The sequence below is a fragment of the Pleurodeles waltl genome, chromosome 8 (assembly GCF_031143425.1).
Source record: "Pleurodeles waltl isolate 20211129_DDA chromosome 8, aPleWal1.hap1.20221129, whole genome shotgun sequence".
Classification (NCBI taxonomy): domain Eukaryota; kingdom Metazoa; phylum Chordata; class Amphibia; order Caudata; family Salamandridae; genus Pleurodeles; species Pleurodeles waltl.
The window spans coordinates 22,700,565-22,723,786 of NC_090447.1; the positions used below are offsets into that span (position 1 = coordinate 22,700,565).

General features: G+C 46.8%; 1 protein-coding gene across 1 annotated transcript in view; it reads right to left on the reverse strand.

The window, feature by feature from the left end:
- Nucleotides 1-16,462: 16,462 nt before the first annotated feature.
- Nucleotides 16,463-23,222, reverse strand: part of LOC138249317 (serine-rich adhesin for platelets-like) — a 71,695-nt gene continuing 64,935 nt past the window's right edge. The window contains exon 6 of the mRNA XM_069203276.1: nucleotides 16,463-16,702. Coding sequence (XP_069059377.1) covers nucleotides 16,463-16,702 — 240 coding nt within the window. The remainder of the gene's footprint in view (nucleotides 16,703-23,222) is intronic.

A 23,222-nucleotide genomic window follows, 5' to 3' on the forward strand; every position in this document is an offset into this window, starting at 1 on the left:
GCAGTTCCTAACGCTCCCAAGCTTGTAATGCACCACATATCATGCAGTCATTATGACAGTCATTATGACAGCTGATGTAACTCACGCCACAGGTGGCTGATCTAAGCAAGGATCAACAATTCAACTGTGATGTGACAACCAAATGATGCAAGTGTGAGTCTGTGAGTGTCAGACATGAGTGTCTGAGTAACCAGAATTAGGGTGAGTACAAAAACAACAATATTCCACCAATGCTTGTACCAGGACTTATCAACACAGAGCAACTGCATATGAATACCTGTTTTGGGATGTGTATCCATTCACATCCAGATTGTCACATACATTGCCCGACAATGGTTGTAGATAGCTGATGTGAACCCATTGCCAACCTGATAGGTACTTGCCCATAGGGAATTAACCTAGTCAACATGTCGCCAAATACTGCGTGCAGTGCCAAAGGCAGGTACCTGACAAACTGTGCAGACATGCTAACTCCTAGGCAGTAAATCATGATGGCGACCATGGTATAGGAAACAACAGAATTTAACAACACTATAAATACTTCATTAAATCTACCTAAACTATTTGACCTACTACCTTATACTAATTTGTACCTACAACTATCGTAACTTAACCTAACTTATCCAATTTATTTAACCTCACATGAAAACTTCACCTCACCCCCACTAAAACACATCTGTGGACAATGACTACAGTAACTACACCTATACATTAACTAACTAAACATCTGGGCCTAAATAAATAACTATTTTTTGTAACGTTTTTAAATTGTTAGTATTTTTTTTATTTTTATTTTTATAAACACATACCTAAAACATCACGCCCACTAAAAACACATAATAAGAAACAACCCCCTAAATATAACCCACACCTAATGAAAACTACTATGTACTACAACTAACCTACACTACACTAACTTATCTAAAACAAACTAGCTAAAAACACCAACAAAAAAAGCAACTATACTGTATACAAGGGGAAGGGATGTAATGGTCCATTAAGCCCATCCTGCTCCTCAGGGTTAGGTGAATGCTTGCTTGATTTTATGGAGCAGAATGAGGATCATGTCCATCTTGTGCTCCAGGCTAGTTACACAGTATTTTAGGTCTGCCACTTCCTTCCATATGTCGTTCTGAAAGTCTACAGAAAGTACATGTGCTGTGCCATGGGACGTGGATTGGCTAGTTGAAGTGGATGGACCTACCCCTGCAGACTCAACCTTGTCAGTGGCCTGAGCCTTGCTACTGGTTGCTCTCTAATGTGGAGCCCCTTGGGGAAAGGCACTCCAAGACACCCTTGCTTTTTCACTTTCAAATGTCTTCCCCATCTTCTTGAAGGTCTTCCACACCTGGCGTATGTGCTGATACCTTTCTACCCCCTGTTCATACTTCCTCTTCTGGGATGGGCTCATGTTCACTGTGTGAACATAAGCAATACATGTCATACAAATGTTTATTTTGCAAATGAACATCATTCATGTCATGTAAATACGATCTGCAGACCTCACATGTTGCAGATCACTAATCACAATAACAACTTGAAGGTCAAAGTAAACATACATCTGCTCAATATCCATCATCTTCACATTGATTATGGGCAAGGCACCAAGGCTAAGCTAATGTTGCACAATAGCAATGCCCTGTTTTGGGACATCTTCACATGACTATGTCATCAGTGAGTGTGGTTATGACAAATGCTATTTTGTGACCATGGTATGGCACACTCATCATGTTGCATTAACCATCAATGTCCCTTCTGCATGCTCCATTGCCGTTGGTTCCATTTGTCATTAGCCAAAGTCATTTGAGCAAGGACTGCAACTTAGATGTCTTGTATCACAACATTATGTGCCTGAAATGGCAAGGACACATATCTGGACACAATGCTACATAGAATCTACATGTGCCAGGCATCATATATGAGAATGGAGGGTGGATAGCTCACTCACATCGCTCAGAGATGCATTAAACTACTCTCATATCAACTCCTGTCAGTACATGGTGGACTGTGCCATAACGTCTTGCAGACTCCCTGTAGGAGGCTGGCTTGGTTTGTAGTGGGTACCTTGGGTACTTACACCTTATACCAGGTCTAGTTATTCCTTATTAGTGAAATGTAGTAGTGTTCTAGCAGCTTAGGCTGATAAAGGTAGCTATAGCAGATCAGCTTAGGCTGAACTAGGAGACATGCAAAGCTCATGCAATACCAGGTATAGTTACACAGTACTTATACACAAGTAAAGACAATACTCAGTGTTACCAAAAATAAAGGTAGTTTATTTGGGTGACACAGTACAAAAAATACCTTAGAGGCAATAATCCTTCTGGAGGTAAGCATTATACACAATATATACACTAGACACCAAAATAAGGTGAGTAATTAGACATAGGATAGTGCAAACAATAGGAAATGCTACAGAATGCAATGGGAAAAAATAGGTCTAGGGGCAACACAAACCATATGGTAAGAAAGTGGAATGCGAATCACAAATTCCCCCTAGACAAGTGTAGTGTGTGCAGAATCGTTGGGAGAGTAATAATACAGTAAAGGTAAGTAAATTACCCCAACCCAGAGTCCAGAAAAGCAGGAGTAAAGTACTGCAAGTTTCCTTAGGACACACTACACCTCGTGATTGGAATTATTGCAAGAACCAACCAAGTCTGCAAACATCAAACAGTGGATTCCTGGACCTGAAGTCCTGCAAAAGAAGGAGACCAAATCCAGAAGTCGAAAGAAGTTCCAGGAAGGACAGGAGCCCCTGCCAACCAAGAAGAGGGTGCAAAAGAAGAGTCCCTGGTTGGATGAAGACTGCAGAAATGCACCCTAGGAAGATGCCAGTGGGTTCCTGCATGATGCAAAGGATGTCCCATGTCGTGAAGTTGGATGCATGTTAGTTTTGGCACTGGATTCCTCTAACAAGCCTTAGTTCTGGCAAAGTCGTGTTTTGCGTGAACTAGGTGCTATCTGGACCCAGGAGGGACCTGGGGACCTCAACTTTGTGTGAGGAGGAAGAGGGGGCTCTCAGCACTTCAGAGAGCCCTCAGAACACCAGATAAAACCCACGGGAGTCCCAGGACACCGGGACAAAGGAGGTGCAAAATGCAGTTGGTGCAGCACTGCACAGGAAGGTCTCACGCCCCGAAGAACAACTCAGCGAGTTGAGCATCACAGGATAGGGTGCTGGGGACCTGAGCCAGGCTGTGCACAAAGGAATTTTGCAAATAGTGCACAGAGGCCTCAGGAGATGAAGAAGACGTGGTGCACAGGAGTACTGTCGTTCTGGGGGAAGGCAAGGTCTTACCGCCTCCAAATTGTGACAGCAGGTCCTCAGGACAGTTGGAACACCCTCTGTGTTCCAAGGAGCACGCTAGTTGCTGTGAGATGAATCCAACAGAACCGGTCATCAACTTAGAAGGTGCCTGTGTTAGCAGGGGAGTGACTCCACAGGAGATTTCTTCGGTCCTTCTGGTGCAGGTTGATGACAGGGAGTCTTCAGAGAGTGCACACCATGGAAACTGTTGCAGTTGGTGGCTGGAGCTGAAGTTGCAGAAGAAAAGTATCCCTTGTGGATATTTTGTTGCTGTTACAGTGGTTCCTGGAGCAGGCTGCGGTTGATCTGAGGTCAGAGGATGAAGTAGTAGTTGCAGAGGCTTCCTGCTGGAAACTTGCAAGTAGAATCTGAAGAGAACCCACAGGAGACACCCTAAATAGCCCTGAAAGGGGATTGGCTACCTTTACAGGTGAGGACCCATCAGGAGGGGTCTCTGACATCACCTGCTGGCACTGGCCACTCAGAGGCCTCCAGAGTGCCCCCAAACCCTGCAAAATAAAATGGCTGAAGTCTGGGACACACTGGATGATCTCTGGGCACCACCCCTGGGGTGGTGACGGACAGGGGAATGGTCACTTCCCTTTTCTTTGTCCAGTTTCGTGCCAGAGCAGGGGACAAGGGGTCCCTGGTCCAGTGTAGACTGGCTTATGCAAGGAGAGCACCATCTGTGCCCTTCAAAGCATTTCTAGAGGCTGGGGGAGGCTACCCCACCCCAGCCTGTAACACCTATTTCCAATGGGGGAGGGTGTAAAACCCTGCTCCCACAGAAAATGCTTTGTTCTGCCTTCCTGGGACTGAGCTGCTCAGACCTCAGGAGGGCAGATCCCTGTCTGTGAGGTCGCAGCAGCTGTAGCTGCATTGCAAGCCTCAGAGAGCTGGTTTGGCAGTACTGGGGGTCCATGGTGGAGCCCCCAGGATGCATGGAATTGGCTCCCCAATACCAGACTTGGAATGGACGGACAATTCCATGATCTTAGACACCTTACATGGCCATATTCAGAGTTACCATTTTGCATGCGTGTAATGGCGTACCCGCACTCACAAAGTTCTGAGAATTGGCCCTGAACTATGAGGGGGCACCTTTGCTAGTGCAATGGTGACCTCACACTTAGTAACTTTGCATCTAACCTTCATTAAATGAAGGTTAGACATATAGGTGACTTATAAGTTACTTAAGTGCAGTGAAAATGGCTGTGAAATAGTGTGTGCACTATTTCACGCAGGCTGCAGTGGCAGTCCTGTGAAAGGGTTTGTCTGAGCTCCATATGGGTGGCAAAAGAAATGCTGCAGCCCATAAGGATCTCCTGGAACCCCAATGCCCTGGGTACCTAGGTACTATATAGTAAGGACTTATGGGGGGTCCAGTGTGCCAGTTGAAATTGGTAAATGAAGACACTAGCCTATAGTGACAGATTTAAAAGTAGAGAGAGCATAAGCACTGAGGTTCTGGTTGAATAATTGTGTGTCAGACTTGTTGCAGCAGTATCTTGTGGACTCAGATCTGACTTTTCCCCAAGAATTGGGAAAGAAGGCTGACAAATGGGTCAGAACAAGGGTGAGCAGAAAAGCTCATACAGGGGGTGACAAGAATGGAAAGAAGAAGGATGGTAAGTCACATGACAAGGGTGGGGACAAAGATAAGAAATCATCAGAGTCTTCATCAGACCCACAAAAATCCTCTGGTGGTGGTTGGTCCAAATCCTCCTCCCACAAAGATAATAAACCTTGCTGTTATTTGTGTAGAGTCAAAGGCCATTGGACAACTGACAGTCATTGTCCAAAGAAAAATACCAAACCTCACACCAACACAACTGCAACCACTACTGCCTCTAGTAATAGCAGTGGTGGTGGGAAACACACTACTAATAGCCAATGTAAGGGTGTAGCTGGGCTCACCATTGGTAATGTAGTTGGAGTTGGTCTAGATAGGGAGATCACTGAGGCTGTTTTAGTCTCTGATGGTGGCATTGACCTACCCACTTTAGTTGCTTGTCACCTTAACATGGATAGGTACAAGCAGCTACCCCTGATTAATGGTGTTCAGGTTGAGCCCTACAGGGTCACAGGTGCCAGTGTCACAATGGTGGTGGGAAAACTGGTTTCCCCTGAGCAACACCTACTTGGTCACCAGTGCCTAGTGACAGATGCCCATAGCAACACTGTAAGTCACCCTATGGCTTTTGTGAACCTCAACCCGGCAGGGGGGGGTCACTGGTCCAAAGAAAGTTGTGGTAGCCATTGATTTACCTGTAGAATGTCTCCTAGGCAATGATTTGGAGACTTCAACTTGGGCTGAAGTGGAGTTGGAGGCCCATGCAGCAATGCTGGGCATTCCCGGGCATATCTTTGCTCTTACCAGGACTCAGGCCAAGAAGCAAAGAGGACAGGGAAACTTGAATCCTGGAACAATGGACCAAGTGCTCCCAAAAACTGTGTGTAGGAAGGGCAAACCCTTGTCCACTATCCCTCCCTCTACAGATGATTCCCCTTTTGAGGAAGAGGAATTCTCTCCCTGTACAGAACCTACATCAGAGGAGCAGGAAGCTGATACAACTGAGCTTTTGGATGTAGGGGGGCCTACTAGGGAAGAGCTGAGTGTGGCACACCAAACCTGTCCCACATTGGAGGGCCTCAGACAGCAAGCTGTCAAACGGCAAAATGGTGATGTCACTGACACACACAGAGTTTATTGGGAGAATAATCTCCTTTATACTGAAGCAAGGGACTCTAAACCTGGTGCCACCAGGAGACTGGTCATCCCCCTTCAGTATAGGGAATTCCTCCTAACTCTGGCTCATGACATCCCTTTAGCTGGGCATTTAGGCCAGAGTAAAACATGCAACAAAACTGAGGCACTCGTTGCTGTCACATTGTATTGAAGAGTATCTAATACCAGTTACTAACATTGATTAATCTACCAACAATATCAAAACCCCCTCAATATCACATTATATACACAAATTCATCAGTGATCTAACCTAGTGGTTCGTGTTGAGGGTAGTTAGTTTCCGATAAACATGCGAGTACTGAGGAGGTCTAAGGGTTGTACTTTTTGCCGGGTAGAGATGTTTAAATGTTATTTCATTTTGGGTGCGGGTATAGATGTTGTAGTCCAACGAGTCCTCTTTCTACTGCTCTGATTTAGTTGGTAAATAGGAGTCCTTCGGGCGCGGTACTGACAGCGTACTCACGTCTGACCGAGTGAAGCTGAATTCGAGAGCTCAACTGCCGGCTTTTTGCGATGCCGGGATATCGTTTAAGGAGGTAAACATTCAAATTAAAGGACCCATTAATTTGTACGTTTTGCAACCTTATGGAGCTCGTAGGCCTTTACATGGCACACGTTCCACTCCGTCTGCACGATATCTAGTATCGCTAATACTTATGGATTCTCTGTATTTTATCATTTAGCGGTTAACTTAAAGTGAAAGGATCATTTTTCCCTGAGTTATTATTGGTCTTCTTATTCAGGTGGGTTTTCATCTGACGAAGCGATTAATTTTCAGGTACTCAACACTTATGCCTAATTTAACCAGCACTTGGATTCATGATGGTTAGGGGGTTTGATGGATTCTGTACACTATGTGACATTAAAAGTGGCCGTCTATATCACGTACTAACAAATAATTCTTATTCAGATTAGAATTTGTCAGGCTACCATTACATTGCTCAATATAGCCTCAGTAATTTAAGATTCATATTGGCTCTTGGTGTTTTATTTTCGGTGGCACATGGATGTGTGTTTATAGAGCTCACAATGGGTGTATCTTAATACTAACAACTAATTACCCTCATTTATGGATTGTAATTGGACATTGGTCAATGGAGTGGGGTTCTGTTCTTTCTATTCAACTTTTTCAAATATAGGGAATTCTAAATATCTATTGGATCATGGTGATTATTGATTATTTAAACAATTGTGTATGATGTTTCAGCCCTGATGAAGTCATTAGACGAAGCACGTGTTGGCTGTGAGATCGTTATGGAAATCATAGACTAATAATTAATGACTAGGAGGTCAATACGGCTGTGAGTTTGATATGGAAATGATGGACTAATAATTACGGACTAGGAGGTCAATACGGAACTGCCTTTCAGAACAATACATGAAGAATGGACATATAATTATTGATTTGGAGTATGGGACGATACGAAATTCATGGAGATATGATGTGATATAGATTCAAAATAAAATCATGGATTAATGCATCGGATCTAATTCTGATTAATATTCTATTGTGAGGGGAGTACGTGACAAGGAATCAAGATATTAACAAGACGTTAAGAATCTATGCAGTCAATCACATGAATGTTAACGCCGTTCTTCGGTTAGATCACTGCTGAATTTGTGTATAAAATGTGATATTGAGGGGGTTTTGATATTGGTGGTAGATTAATCAATGTTAGTAACTGGTATTAGATACTCTTCAATACAATGTGACTGTAGTGCACCGTTGTAGATTAATGTGTTAATTTAATATAATCCTAAATACTTTGTGCGCCACCTCTTCCTTTATTAGACACCCCCTCCCGTTAGTAGTTACAGAGTAAAACATGGGACAGACTTGTTCCACATTTTCACTGGCCCCATATGTCAGAAGACACAAAGGAGTTTTGTCACTCCTGTGTCACCTGCCAAGCCAGTGGCAAGACTGGTGGCACCCTAAAGGCCCCTTAATGCCACTTCCAGTGGTTGGGGTGCCTTTCGAAAGGGTAGGGGTTGATATTGTTGCCCCCCTTGACCCTCCAACAGCTTCTGGCAATAGGTTTATCCTTGTGGTGGTGGACCATGCCACTAGGTACCCAGACGCTATCCCCTGAAGGACAACTACAGCTCCTGCAGCGGCAAAGCCCTCCTTGGAATCTTTTCTAGGGTGGGCTTCCTAAGGAAGTGGTGTCAGACAGAGGTAGTAACTTCATGTCTGCATACCTAAAAGCAATGTGGAAGGAGTGTGGTGTTACCTACAAGTTCACTACCCCTTATCATCCACAAACGAATGGACTGGTTGAGAGGTTTAATAAAAATCTCAAAGGTATGATCATGGGACTCTCTGAAAAACTGAGAAGGAGATGGGATGTCCTATTACCAACCCTCCTTTTCGCCTACAGGGATGTACCCCAAAAAGGAGAGGGCTACAGCCCCTTTGAACTCCTATTTGGTCATCCTGTTAGGGGTGTTGGAAACAACCTTTAAAAGCTCCAAAACAAGACATTGTGGACTATGTACTTGGCCTAAGATCCAGAATGGCTGAGTACATGAAAATGTCCAGCAAAAACCTTCAGGCCAGCCAAGAGCTACAAAAGCAATGGTTTGACCAGAAGGCTGTCCTGACAGAGTACCACCCAGGACAGAAGGTGTGGGTAATGGAGCCTGTGGCCACAAGAGCACTCCAGGACAAATAGAATGGACATCACCTAATTGTAAAGAACAAAGGTGAGGTCACCTACCTACTAGACCTGGGCACTGCCAGAAGTCCCCTTAGGGTGCTTCATGTCAATCACCTAAAGCCTTACTATGACAGGGCTGGCTTAACCCTGCTCATGGCTACAGATGAGGGACAGGATATAGGAAAGTACCATCTTCCTTGGCATGTTACCCCCTTTTCAATATGTTTTTGCCTCTCTCACTGGGATCTTGCTGGTCAGGACCCCAGTGCTCATAATTTATGGCCTAATGTGTGTGTCTGTATAGTGCTTAACTGTGTCACTGAGGCTCTGCTAATCAGAACCTCAGTGCTTGTGCTAAATCTGCTTTTAAATTTGTCACTGTAGGCTAGTGACTTAATTTACCAATGTCAATTGTCACAGTGGACCCCCCTTATAAGTCTCCAGTATATGGTACCAGGGCATTGGGGTTCCACGAGATCCATATGGGCTGCAGCATTTCTTTTGACACCCATAGGGAGCTCAGACAAACCCTAACACAGGCCTGCAATTGCAGCCTGCGTGAAATAACGCACATGTTATTTCACAGCCATTTTCACTGCACGTAAGTAACTTATAAGTCACCTATTTGTCTAACCTTCACTTGCTGAAGGTTTGGTACAAAGTTACTAAGTGTGAGGGCACCCTTGTACTGGCAAAGGAGTCCCCATATAGTTCAGGGCCATTACCTGGGACTTTGTGAGTGTGGGGAAGCCATTATATGCGTGCACTACATATACGTCAATACCTATATGTAGCTTCACAATGGTAACTCCGAATGTGGCCATGTAACATGTCTAAGATCATGGAATTGTCCACCCATTCCAAATTTGGTATTGGGGAGCCAATTCCATGAATCCTGGAGGCTCCACTGTGGACCCCCCGTACTGCCAAACCAGCTCTCTGAGGCGTGCACTGCAGCTACAGCTGCTGTCACCTCACAGACAGGGTTCTGCCCTCCTGGGATTAGGTCAGCCCAGTCCCAGGAAGGCAGAACAAAGCATTTCCTCTGAGAGCAGGGTGTTACACCCTCTCCCTTTGGAAATAGGTGTTACAGGCTTGGGAGGGGTAGCCTCCCCCAGCCTCTGGGAATGCTTTGAAGGGCAAATTCTACACCGGTTCAGGGACCACTTATTCCCTACTCTGGTGTGAAATACTTCAGCCATCTTGGTTTTCAAAGTGTGGGGGCACTCTGGAGGGCTCTGAGTGACCAGTGTCAGCAGGTGACGTCAGAGACCCCTGCTGATAGGTCCATAACTGATAAGATAGCCAATCCCCCTCTCAGCTATTTAGGGTCTTTCCAGTGGGTTCTCTTCAGATTCTGCTTGCAAGTTTCCTTCAGGAATCCTCTGCAACAACTTCAGACTCCTCTGACCTTGGACCAACCCCAGCCTGCTCCAAGAAACGCTGTAACTGCAACAAAGTATCTACAAGAGATACTTTTCTTCAGCAACCTCATCTCCAAGTCAGGAACTGCTACAGTTTCCACGGTGTGCACGCTCTGTGGACTTCCTGTCTTCATCCTGCACCAGAAGGGCCGAAGAAATCTCCAGTGGAGTGACGGAGTCACACCCCTGCTCGAGCAGGCACCTTCCAAGACAATGACCAGTACCCTTGGACTCAGAGGGTGGACATCATCGACATAGAATGTGCTGAGGTCCTGCTGACGAAATTTGGAGGAGGTAAGACATTGCCTTCCCTGAAAGTGACGGTACCCCTGTGTAATGCGTCTTCTTCACCTCCTAAGGCCTCTGTGCACTATTTGCAAAATTTCTTTAGGCACAGCCTGGCCCTGGTCCCCACCACTCCATCCTGTGATGCTCAACTCGCTGAGTTATTCTTCAGCGGCGTAGGACCTTCTTTTGTTGTGCTGCATCAACCGCATTTTGCACCTCCTTTGTACCCAGATCCTGTGGCTTCTGGGGGTGCTGGCTGGCTTCCTGAAGGCTCTCTAAAGTGCTGAGAGCCTCCTCTTCCTCATCTATCAGAGTTGAGACCCCCATATCCCTCCTTGGTCAATTCAGCGCCATTTTGACGCAAAATGCACTTTTGACGTAGCTAAGGCATGTTGGCGACTTCTAAGACGAAATCACATCTGCAACGATCTTCATGCTGTGGAACAGCTCTTACATCATGCGGTAACCCGCTGGCATCTTCCTAGGGTGCATTCCTGCAGTCTTCGACTAACTGGGGACTCGTCTTTGCCTCTTCTGGGTTGGCTGGGGCTTCTATCCTTCCTGAAACTTCTTTCGACTTCTGGTTTTGGTCCCCTTCCTTTGCAGGTCTTTAGGTCCAATAATCCAGCAGTTGTTCTTTGCAGACTTGGTTGGCTGCTGAAAAATCCCAATCAAGAGGTGTAGTGTTTCCTAAAGAAAATTGCAATGCTTTACTCCTACATTTCTGGGCTCTGGGGTGGGGTAATTTACTTACCTTTACTGTGTTCTTACTCTCCCAGTGATTCTGCACACACTGCTCTTGTCTGGGGGGGGGGGTTGTGATTCTGCATTCCACTTTCTTAGTATATGGTTTGTGTTGCCCCTAGACCTATTTTCTCCCTTTGCAATATATAGTATTTCCTATTGCTTGCATTGTTCTATGACTATTTACTTGTCTAATTTTGTTTTGGTGTCTAGTGTATTTACTGTGTATAATACTTACCTCCAGAAGGAGTATTGTCTCTAAGATATTTTTAGTACTGCCTCACCCAAATAAATACCTTTATTTTTGGGAACACTGAGTATTGTCTTTACTTGTGTATAAGTACTGTCTACCTATAAGTGGTATTGCAAGAGCTTTGTATGTCTCCTAGTTCAGCCTAAGCTGCCCTGCTATAGCTACCTCTATCAGCCTAAGCTGCTAGAACACTACAAGATTTCACTAATAAGGGATAACTGGACCTGGTATAAGGTGTAGGTACACAAGGTACCCACTACAAACTAGGGCAGCCTCCTACAGAAGTCCTGGGGAAAGAGGGGACCAAGTCCAAGAAGCACAGCAGAGTCCAGGAAGAGCAGGAGTCCCTACCCACCAGGATGAAGGTGCAAAAAGTGAACCACCTGTGAGGAAGAAGTCAGCACTGCACCAACGAAGATGAAATGTGTTCCTGGAGGATGCAGGTGATGTCCCACGCCGGAAAGAGGATTGCAGTCAGGTTTGCGACTTCGGTTTCCGGTAACAATCCTTGGCACACTCAAAATTTATAGAGAGCGTAAAGTGGAGCTGACGGGGACAAGGAAGGACGAGGTGGACTCTACCCAGGAGGAGGAGTCAGAGGGGGCCCTCAGCAAAACAGAGAGCCCACAGAAGACCAGGCAGCACATAGAGGAATTCCACAGGATGGGGACAGGAGAGTTTCAGGAGAGGCACACGCAGTACTACAAAAGAGGCTCCCATGCCGCCAGAGAACGACTAAGGGAGCCGTGCGTCGCAGGGATGACTGCTGGGGGCCAGAGTTTCAAGATGCACAAAGTTCTTGGAGGAAGGAGGCTAACAAGCCTTGGCAGCTGCAAATGACACGGTGCACGGGGGTACTGTCCTCCATGGGAATGAAAGGGCCCAAGCTGGATAGTTGGAAGAGAGGACCATCGGGACCACTTCAGTCTACCACCCGTGATGCAGGATCCACGCAGCTTGGCAGGAGAAAGGATCCACACAGCCGGTTGTAGTCGCAGTTGGTGACTCCCTCACCCCTAGGGAGATTCCTTCTTCTTTCTGATGCAGGCTGAAGACAGGTTGTCCTCAAAGGATTCACAACCAGGCAAATGTTGCAATTGCTGGAAGGAGCCGGAGATACAATGTTGCAGAAGGCATCTTGCTTCTATTTTGCAGCTTGTGGGGTCCTGAAGAGTCCAAATGCAGTTTCTTCAGTCAGAAGTTGAAGTGGGGTTTGCAGAAGAGTCCTACTGGAGTCTTGCAATCTGAATCTGAGGAACCACACAAAGAAGTGACCCTAAATAGCCCTGAAAGGGGATTGGCCACCTAGCTGGGTGACCACCTATCAGGAGGGGGCTTTGACATCACCTGCTGGCACTGGCCACTCAGATGCTCCTAGAGTTCCCTGCCAACCTTGAATCCAAGATGGCAAAACCCAGGGACCCTCTGGAGGAGCTTTGAGCACCACCCCTGTGGTGGTGATTGACAGGGGAGTGGTCATTCCCCTTTCCTTTGTCCCTTTTCTTTGTCCAGTTTTGTGCCAGAGCAGGGACTCGGGGTCCCTGAACCAGTGTATACTGGTTTATGTAAGGAGGGCACTAAATGTGCCCTTCAAAGCATTTCCAGTGGCTTAGGGAGGTTACCCCTCCCAAGCATGCAACATCTATTCCCAAAGGGAAAGGGTGTAACACACCTCTTCCAAAAGGACATCCTTTGTTCTGCCTTCCTGGGCTCAAGCTTCTCAGCAAAAGGAGAACAGAAACCTGTCCGGGAGGTGGCAGCAGCTAGGGTTGCCTGGAAACACTCAGAAGGCTGTAAGGACAATACTGAGGGTCCTCTAAGGTGCCCCCAGAGTGCATGAAATCATACAGCCAATGCTTGCAAAAGCATTGGGGTATGGTTTCAACATGTTTGATGCCAAACATGCCTATGTTCGGAGTTACCATTATGTAGCTGGAGATAGGTAGTGACCTATATCCAATACACGCGTGAAATGGCATCCCAGCAATCAAGAAGTCCGAGAAAATGGGCCTGGGGTTTGGGGGGCACCTCTGCTAGTGCAGGTATGCCCTCACACATAGGCACTTTGCACCCTGCACTCTGGGCTAGAAAGCCTACCATAGGATGACTTATAAGTGACATGATGTAGTGAAAAATGGCAGTGAATGGGTGCTTGCACCTTTTCATGCAGGCTGCAATGGCAGTCATGCAGAAGCCTTTGCATAGGCTCCCTATGAGTGCCAAAATATATGCTGCAGCCCATAGGGATCCCCTGGAACGAAAATTCCCTGGGTACCTAGGTACCATATACTAAGGACTTATAATGGGGCATCAGTGTGCCAATTGTGGATGAAATACAGAGTTTTGGAAGAAAGAGAGCATAATCACTGGGGTCCTGGTTAGCAGGATCCCAGTGAACACAGTCAAGCACACTGACATCAGGCAGAAAAGGGGGTATTCATGCCAAGAAAGAGGGTACTTTCCTACAAGGCATAACATTGACATACGGATTCTCTCAATAGGGGGTCTCTTCGCATTGCTGGAGTAGTGTATTTTTTTTTACGAAAGTCCAGCATGAATGAGTTTAGCACCGACAAATGTGTCAGAATTTCCAACACAGCTGTGAAGAAGGATTGCCATGGAGCTCTCTATTGTAAATACAGCGCATCCACTGCGTTGTTAGTGAATCGTAAAGTACTGCCAGAAATCTGAATCATTGGTGCAGAGGCATCAGGGGGGTCATTACAAACCTGGCGGATGGCGGAGAACCGGCGGTAAGACCGCCAACAGGCTGGCGGTCTTACCTTGGTGTATTATGACCATGGCGGTTACCGCCATGGTCATCCGCTGGTTCTCCGTCCCGCCCGCCAGGGCGGAGACGATAGCCGGGCTGGAGACCTGGGTCTCCAGCCCGGCGGCCGTCAGTATACTGCTGGCGGTATTTGGACCCGGCTTACCGCCGTGGATTTCCAGCGGATTCAACCGCCATGAAATCCATGGCGGTAAGCACTATCAGTGCCAGGGAATTCCTTCCCTGGCACTGATAGGGGTCTCCCCCACCCGACTCCCTCCCCTACACCCCCCACCACCCCTGCCACCCCCCAAAGGTGGCAGGGGCCCCCTCCCCACCCGACCCCCAACATAACATTACTCACACACACCCGACACGCATGCAGGCACCACCAACACACACACGCACACACCCCAACATACATGCCTACATCCCCACACACAGTCAGACATGCTCACCCACATTCAAACATACACGCACACATCCATACAGACGTACCCACAGCCATACACGCACTCATTCCCATACACACAACACCCCCGCAAGCATACACGCACTCACACACCCCCTCTACATACACACATGCACACCCCCATTCACGCGCACAACGCACAACACACCACCCCTTCCCTTCCCCTAACGGACGATCGACTTACCTGGTCCGTCGATCCTCCGGGAGGGGACGGGAGCCATGGGGCAGCTCGGCCGACACCACACCGCCAATAGAACACCGCCACGGCGAATCACAGGACGTGATTCGCTGGGCGGTGTTCTGTTGGCGTGGCGGTGGAGGTGGAGCAACCTCCACGTCCCCGCCGCCCGCAATTATGGCTGTTGGTGGCTCTCCGTCGGAATAACGACGGAGAGCAGCCAACAGTCATAATACGCTGAGCGGCAAACCGCCTGCACAGGTGGTCTTCCACACGGCGGTCCCTCGGCGGTCTTGCAAAAAGACCGCTGAGGTCGTAATGACCCCCCAGGTTCTTGTTTAGGAGTCCCAAGTCTTGATCACAAGAGCATGTGCCCACGATTCCCTGCACAAGAGTGTGCACCCTCTGTTGCCTCCACAGCCATTATGAGTGTCTGTAAACTACATGCAGCACCTTCACGCATTTTCAGGGACACCAGGGGTTAGCTCAGTGCGTGCAAATGGCCAATGTGCACATGCGCTACTTATACAAGCAGAACTATTTGAGGATATGTAGGAAAGTACCATCTTGCCTGGCATGGTACCTCCAGTTTTACTTGTGTGTCAGTTTGTTTTTGCCTGTGTCACTGGGATCCTGCTAGCCAGGACCCCAGTGCTCATAGTTTGTGGCCTATATGTGTTCCTTGTGTGGTGCCTAACTATATCACTAAGGCTCTTCTAACCAGAACCTCAGTGTTCATGCTCTCTCTGCTTTTAAAATAGTCACTGCAGGCTAGTGACCATTTTCACCAGTTCTGATTGACACACTGGAACACCCTTATAATTCCCTAGTATATGGTACTGTACGAGGATGGCTGAGTTATGACTCCAGACTGCAAGGTTTTGGTTTCAGTGAACTGTCTTTTATTGTTCTTGAAACAGTATAAACGGTAAATATAATGGAAAGCTGTTGAGAGTAGGTAGGTTGCGATGATATCCCCTTGTTTGACACTTTATCTCGTCTTCTTCCCTTCTTTCTTCCAGGACCTCGCGGGGAGCGTGGAAAACAAAAGAGAATAGATACGGTAAGTGGGGAAGGGGTTTTGGTTCTGTTATTCTTTATCTTCTCTTTCCCTTTCTTCTTTCCTTCCTTGTCCCTATCTCTTCTTTCCGCTTTACTCTTTTATTTTCTCTCCCTGGTTCTCCCTTGCTCTTTCTCTTCTTCCGCTCTCCTGGCTGGTTCCTTTCCTGCCCTTCCCTCTTTGCTCACTGATTGGGTCTTCTTTGCTCTTGTACTCGTCTTTTCGTCTCTCTCTTTCTGTTTGTTTCTACAATAGCTTAAGTATACGGATTTCTCGGCTGTCTTGATCCCTTTTCCTCTCTTGAGTCTGTTCTGTCCTCTTGGCGCCTTGATTTCCCTGTCTTTTCTCTATATGCCTGTGTTTAAAGGTGCTTCTTACTCCGTGTCTCTATTTCCTTACCCCTTCAAGTCAGTGCTCCCCAGGTAGTGCCCGTTTCCTTTTCCCTCCCCTCCCCACTCTTCTTCACCTCCCACCTCCTGCTTCCCCGTTCCTTTCTTTTCCCCGCCCGCGCCTCCGTACCTGGAGTGGCCACGCTTCTCCTGAAGCGTGGCGGCTCAAGCATAGGCTTCCCGGGGCCAGCAGTCTTCGGTTATTCCACGGGACTCCTCCGCTCCCGAATGCACCGTCGTCACGCTCGTCCGGAAGGCAGTCTCCGTGGCACCTCGCTCCGCATCCTCTCGATCCGTCCAGTCTTTGGCATTCACAAGTTCTGGGGTGTTCCGGCTCCAACTCACGACCTCCTCCTCGGGAAAGGGAGGAATCCCTGTTTTAACCCATGTCAGGTCCTGTGGTGGCTGCAACCGACCAATGAGAGAGTCGGTCTCACTATCAGCTTCCGGGTTAAGCGTGGCAGTGGCAGCACAAGCATGAGAAGTGTGTGGGTCGGATCGGAGCGACCCATCACAGGTACCTAGGTACCCAGGGTATTGGGGTTTCAGAAGATCCCTATGGGCTGCAGCATTTCTTTTGCCACCCATAGGGAGCTCAGACAATTCTTACACAGGACTGCCACTGCAGCCTGAGTGAAATAACGTCAACATTATTTCACAACCATTTTACACTGCACTTAAGTAACTTATAAGTCACCTATATGCCTAACCCTCACATAGTGAAGATTAGGTGCAAAGTTACTAAGTGTGAGGGCACCCTGGCACTAGCCAAGGTGCCCATACATTGCTCAGGGCAAATTCCCCGGACTTTGGGAGCGCGGGGACACCATTACACATGTGCACTACATATAGGTCAATACATGTAGCTTGACAATGTAACTCGGAACATGGCCATGTAACATGCCTAAGATCATGGAATTGTCCCTCCATTCCAAATCTGGAATTGGGGAGTCAATTCCATGCATCCTAGGGACTCCACTATGGACCCCCAGTACAGCCAAACCAGCTCTCTGGGGTTTTCACTGCAGCTACCACTGCTGCCAACCCACAGACAGGCTTCTACCCTCCTGGGGCCTGGGCAGCCCAGTCCCAGGAAGGCAGAACAAAGCATTTCCTCTGAGAGCAGGGTGTTACAGACCTTTTGGAAATAGGTGTTACAGGCTGGGGAGGAGTAGCCTCCCCCAGCTTCTGGGAATGCTTTCAAGGGCACAGATGGCACCCTCCTTACATAAACCAGTCTACACTGGTTCAGGGACCCCCTACTCCCTTGCTCTGGCTTGAAACTGGAACAAGGAAAGGGGAGTGACCACTCCCCTGTCCATCACCACCCCAGGGATGGTGCCCAGGGCTCCTCCAGTGTGTCCCAGACTTCAGCCATATTGCTTTGCAAGGTATGGGGGCACTCTGGAGGGCTCTGACTGGCCAGTGCCAGCAGGTGACATCAGACACCCATCCTGATAGGTCCATACCTGATAAGGAAACCAATCCCCCTCTCAGGGCTATTTAAGGTCTCTCCTGTGGGTTCTCTTCCGATTCTGCTTGCAAGTTTCCTTCAGGAATCCTCTGCAACAACTTCAGCATCCTCTGACCTCGGATCAACTGCAGCTTGCTCCAAGAAACACTGTAACTGCAACAAAGTATCTACAAGAGATACTTTTCTTCAGCAACCTCAACTCCAAGTCAGCAACTGCAACAGTTTCCACAGTGTGCTCACTCTCGGGACTCCCTGTCTTCATCCTGCACCAGAAGGGATGAAGAAATCTCCTGTGGAGTGACGGAGTCACTCCCCTGCTCCAGCAGGCGTCTTCCAAGACGACGACCAGTACCCTTGGACTCCTCTCACAGTGATGAGCGTGCTCCTAAGGACACAGAGGATGGACATCACTGACACAGACTGTCCTGAGGTCCTGCTGATGTAATTTGGAAGAGGTAAGATATTGCCTTCCCTGAGAGCGACGGTACCCCTGTGTACTGCATCCTCTTCACCTCCTGACGCCTCTGTGCAGTATTTGCAAAATTCCTGTGTGCACAGCCTGGCCCAGGTCCCCAGCACTCCATCTTGTGATGCTCAACTCGCTGAGTTGTTCCCCGGTGGCGTGCGACATTCTTTTATTGTGCTGCATCAACTGCATTTTGCACCTCTTTTGTACCCAGATTCAGCGGCTCCTGGGGGTGCTGGCTGGCATCCTTAGGGCTCTCTAAAGTGCTGAGAACCCACTCTTCCTCTTCACACAGAGTTGAGGCCCCCAGGTCCCTCCTGGGTCCATCCAGTACCATTTTGATGCAAAACACACTTTTGTCGTAGCCAAGGCTTGTTGGCGACTTCTAAAACGAAATCATGTCTGCAACGATCTTCACGCCGTGGGACATCTTTTGCATCATGCAAGAACCTGCTGGGCTCTTCCTAGGGTGCATTCCTGCAGTCTTCGACTAACAGGGGACTCTTCTTATGCACCCTCTTCTGGGTTGGCAGGGGCTCCTGTCCTCCCTGGAACTTCTTTTGACTTCTGGAATTGGTCCCTTTCCTTTCCAGGTCTTCAGGTCCAGGAATCCAGCAGTTGTTCTTTGCAGACTTGGTTGACTATTGCAAAATCCCAATCACAAGGTATAGTGTCCCCTAAGGAAACCTGCTGTACTTTACTCCTGCTTTTCTGGGCTCAGGTTGGGGTAATTTACTTACCTTTACTGCATTCCTGCTCTCCCAGTGATTCTTCATACACTACACTTGTCTAGGGGGGAATTTGTGATTAGCATTCCACTTTCTTAGTATATGGTTTGTGTTGCCCCTAGATCTATTTTCTCCCATTGCTTTCTATAGCATTTCCTATTGTTTGCATTGTTCTATGACTATTTACTTGTCTAATTTTGGCGTCTAGTGTATATATTGTGTATAATACTTACCTCCAGAAGGAGTATTGTCGCTAAGAAATTTTTGGTACTGTGCCACCCAAATAAATACCTTTATTTTAAAGAGTCTTAAAGAGCCCAAACTACTCCAAAAAAATCATTGTTCAAACAGATGCTTCTGAATTAGGGGTAGAGGCTGTACTATCACAACGTATTAAGAAAATCATTTTCACAGGAATCAGGCATGCTCGAAATAAAGCCTCCCTACCCTGTATCTGCCAATCTTGCGTTCCCCATATACTTTTCAAATCAATAGTGCTCTTCCAGTATTCGTAACCTTCAACTGTGAGCCGGGAAACAAAGGGATCTGAATAAATCAGTTTTGTGTCATTTAGCAAAATTTTCCTAATTTGTGCCGGAGGTATTTTAAAATAATACGACTCTGCTTTTCTTGTGTCATGCCCAGAAAAGTATGTACATTTATCACAATAGTACTTTGGGCTCCCCACCGGTGGTGTAGAACAGTGTTCCCACTGCCTGTAGTTTAATACTGGCCTGTATCTGGTGGCACAGTGTAGATAGTAATGTCCCCAATTGTTATAGCAGAACATTTCCCCATAATTCATTGTATGTTCCTATACATCATCACTTTCAAAAGCAGAATAGTCCTTCATTTCAGTTAGCATGGAATCAACTGTTTGGATATCTCAATCATCAGAGACAATATCAGGTGTAATTATATCAGTCATTGAAATTTTGAACACCTATGGTATTTGAATAATGTTAGTAGGCCCTTATATATCGAATTGAACTTTGTCCCACACAATCCCATCAGAAATCGGTATTACTGTAATATTCACAGGGGACAAATCTCTTCGGACCTTATGTGAAGAATGATGTGGAGTTAAAACTTCATCAACAGGCTTCACAGAGGAGCGATCAGGAATATAGTGACCATTTATAAGCTAAAGGAAAACAGTCACCAAATCAATCCATAAAAATAATGCAAAAAATGTCAAACAGAACCATAAGTAGTTCCATGGGTATTTCAAATAGTTCTTTGTAAGCCATTGATACACCTTACTACTTTTTGAAACATTGTCAATCACAGTAGTGGATGAGTCTGAAGAAAAATCATCAATGTCAATGAAATAGCCAGAGGCAGTCTCTGCAAACACGGGAGCCGGTGAACCATCCGTACTTTGGTCCACTTCGCGTAGGGGCTCTTGGTAGACAGTGTTGTTAGTATGTGATGTGTTTGTGTAAAAAACAGTTAGATCTTGAACCGGGGTGGTCACTGAAGAAGTGATTGGAACCAGCAAGAGTTCATTTTCCGCCCCCCCATGGTCAGGGAGGTGCCTGGAACAGCAGTTGACATTGTTGCATAGTCCGTAGTAGTGATGTTCATCCTACTATGTAGATGTATGTCCTGTTGGGTAGTGAGAGGGGATCAGGAACCACCCAAGGGACCTCTTGGCCTACTGTGAAGGATCGGCCACATGGTGTAGTTTGATGTCATCAATGGAGATGAATCTGTTCGTTTTAGAACCAGACAGTGGTGGTAAGATGACAGTCCTGGTGCCTTTTATTCCCGAGACCGGTATAGGTGCTCTGTATGATGGACCGAATTCTTTCTTCACTGTGATCTTCTCACGAACCAGATCCCCAACTTTAGGAATCCAGCCAGTCGAAGTTTTCTCTAAATCCCTTATTCCTAAAGTGGCAGCACTTGCAGAGGATTTATCATCACGAAATTGCTGAAGCTCCTGTAAAACAGTGAGACGTTCATTTATGTCAAATGGTGTTTCTGCTGCCACCATACCAGGGGCATCAAGATCTGGGACATACATAGGCATCCCAAAGAGAAACTCATATGGAGTATGTCTCCCCCAAGGACCGTCTTGGCAGATTATTCAGTGCCCTCTGGACCCCATATAGGTTATGTAACCAACTGCAGCCTGAACCTAATACTCGAGCTGTTAAGGACTGCTTTAGATCACGATTCCGCCTCTCCACGACCAAATTCCCCTTGGGATGGTATGGTGAGGAGTTATGGAGTTCAATACCCATCGTCCCCATATTTGTATGCACCATCAGGCTGTAAGGAACCACAATTGTCCAGGTGTACACACTGTAGTGGCCTGTTGGACACTAAGAGGGATGTCTGCGGTGGGTGTTTGATATTAGAACCCTTGATCTGCTAGCAAATGTCACAGCAAAGGACATACTGCTTTGTTCGTCTGCATAGACCAGGCCACCAGAAGCGTTTCTGTAGAAGTGTTATCGTGGCCTGTATACCAGCATTTGCAGAAGCTACACCCTCATGCGCTACTTTAATTATATCTAATCTCTGGTCTTCATTGGGAATCACTCGATCTCCAACCCCAGGAATTGTTGTGTAAGCAACATTCTGCGCACTGATATGGTAAGTATAGTTTGTAGGGTATCCTTTCGGAAGGGGCTTGCCTGCAGCCGAAGCTTTAACAGCAGTCAATATTTCTTTATCCAATCTTGTCCGTGAACGAGTCACTGCAGCCACAGAAGCCGTAGCTACTGCTGCTTTGGCTGCTTAATCAGCCAATGTATTACCGGTAACGTGTACTCCTACACGTTGTTGTCCCAATGTATGGACTACATGGACACGCAGCTTATCTTTAAGATCAGCCACCCTCCCCCACAGTATTTTGTGTTTAATGCTGTTCCCTTTAGAATCTCTAAACCCGTCCAGTTTCCAATGATTGAGATAGTCATTGTATGACTGGACGTAGTAATAAGAGACACAGACTATTAAAGTCTGGCATCCTGGCTCAGTATGTTCGAGCGCTAGAATAAGAGCTTTAAGATCAGCCAACTGGACTGTGCAGTCCCCTAAGGTCTGCGTGTAGGTATTGTGAGGGTGGAAAACTCCAACTTCCATCACTTCGCTCACGGCTGCGCAAGCTGTCGAGTATTGATGTTTAGTACCTACAGCCGGTTGTGCTGAACCATCAGTGTATATGACAGTATGGTAGTTGTCTAGTGGCAAGATATTTAGAGAAGCGGGGTACTCTTGTTCGTACTGGAGACACTCTTGTGTCTGAAGTTTTGGATCGAATATATAATCGACATCAGTGGTGGTCAGAGACGTTGTCCATTGAATCCAACGTGGATGTAAGGCTTTAGCGTTAGGAACGCTTGCTTTGGTGACAGCCCCTATGGCCGGCACCGGGGAGACAACAATAATACGTTTCCCCTGGGCAAGTGGTCTCTCTTTTATGACGGCCATCTGAACTGCCGGCAGAATCTTTTCTATAGGTGCAAAACGCTGTTCAGCATTGGAGTATAAATGTGATTTATACACTATTGGTACCGTGTCACCCTCATTGAAGGTGACATAAGCAAATCCAATGGCACCAGCAATTATTCTGATGACCAAATTTGTTTTATTGTCACATGTGTGCAAGTGTTCAGCTTCTAGCATGGCCTGTTGCATTTCCCTAAGGATGCGTGTATGTTCAATTGTCCAGTGTCTGCTGGAAAAATTGGGCTGAACTAAGTCATAAAGTGGCTTGATGCGTTGTGCATATTCTGGAATGTATGTCCTGCCAAAATTAAAGAAACCTAGTAATGACTGGAGTTTCTGAAGTGTGTTCGGAGGGTGCAGTTGAGCAAATGTTTCTAGAAAGTGCGGGGCCAGGCTCTTCCCCTTGTTTGATAGCTCGTATCCCAGGAGTAATACACTGAGAAAGGCTATCTTGCTTTCCTTATAATTGAATTTGTAACCGCGTTCTGCAAATCCCAAAATGATCCGATCAACCCTCGCAAGATGAATGTCAAGGATGTCATCTCTGAGATATATTTCATCCACGTAGGACAACGCCTCGGAATCAATATCATGCAATATTGATGTTACACGGGCTGAAAATGGTCCTGGGCTCTTTTTATAGCCTTGAGGTAAACAACAAAAGCGTTTCTGAGAGCCAAATGAGAATGCACTCAGGTCCCGACTTTTATGTGCTAAATTCTGGCAGAAGAATCCATTAGAAATGTCTAGTGTTGTTTTATATTTTTTACGCACTATGGGGGTCATTACAACCCT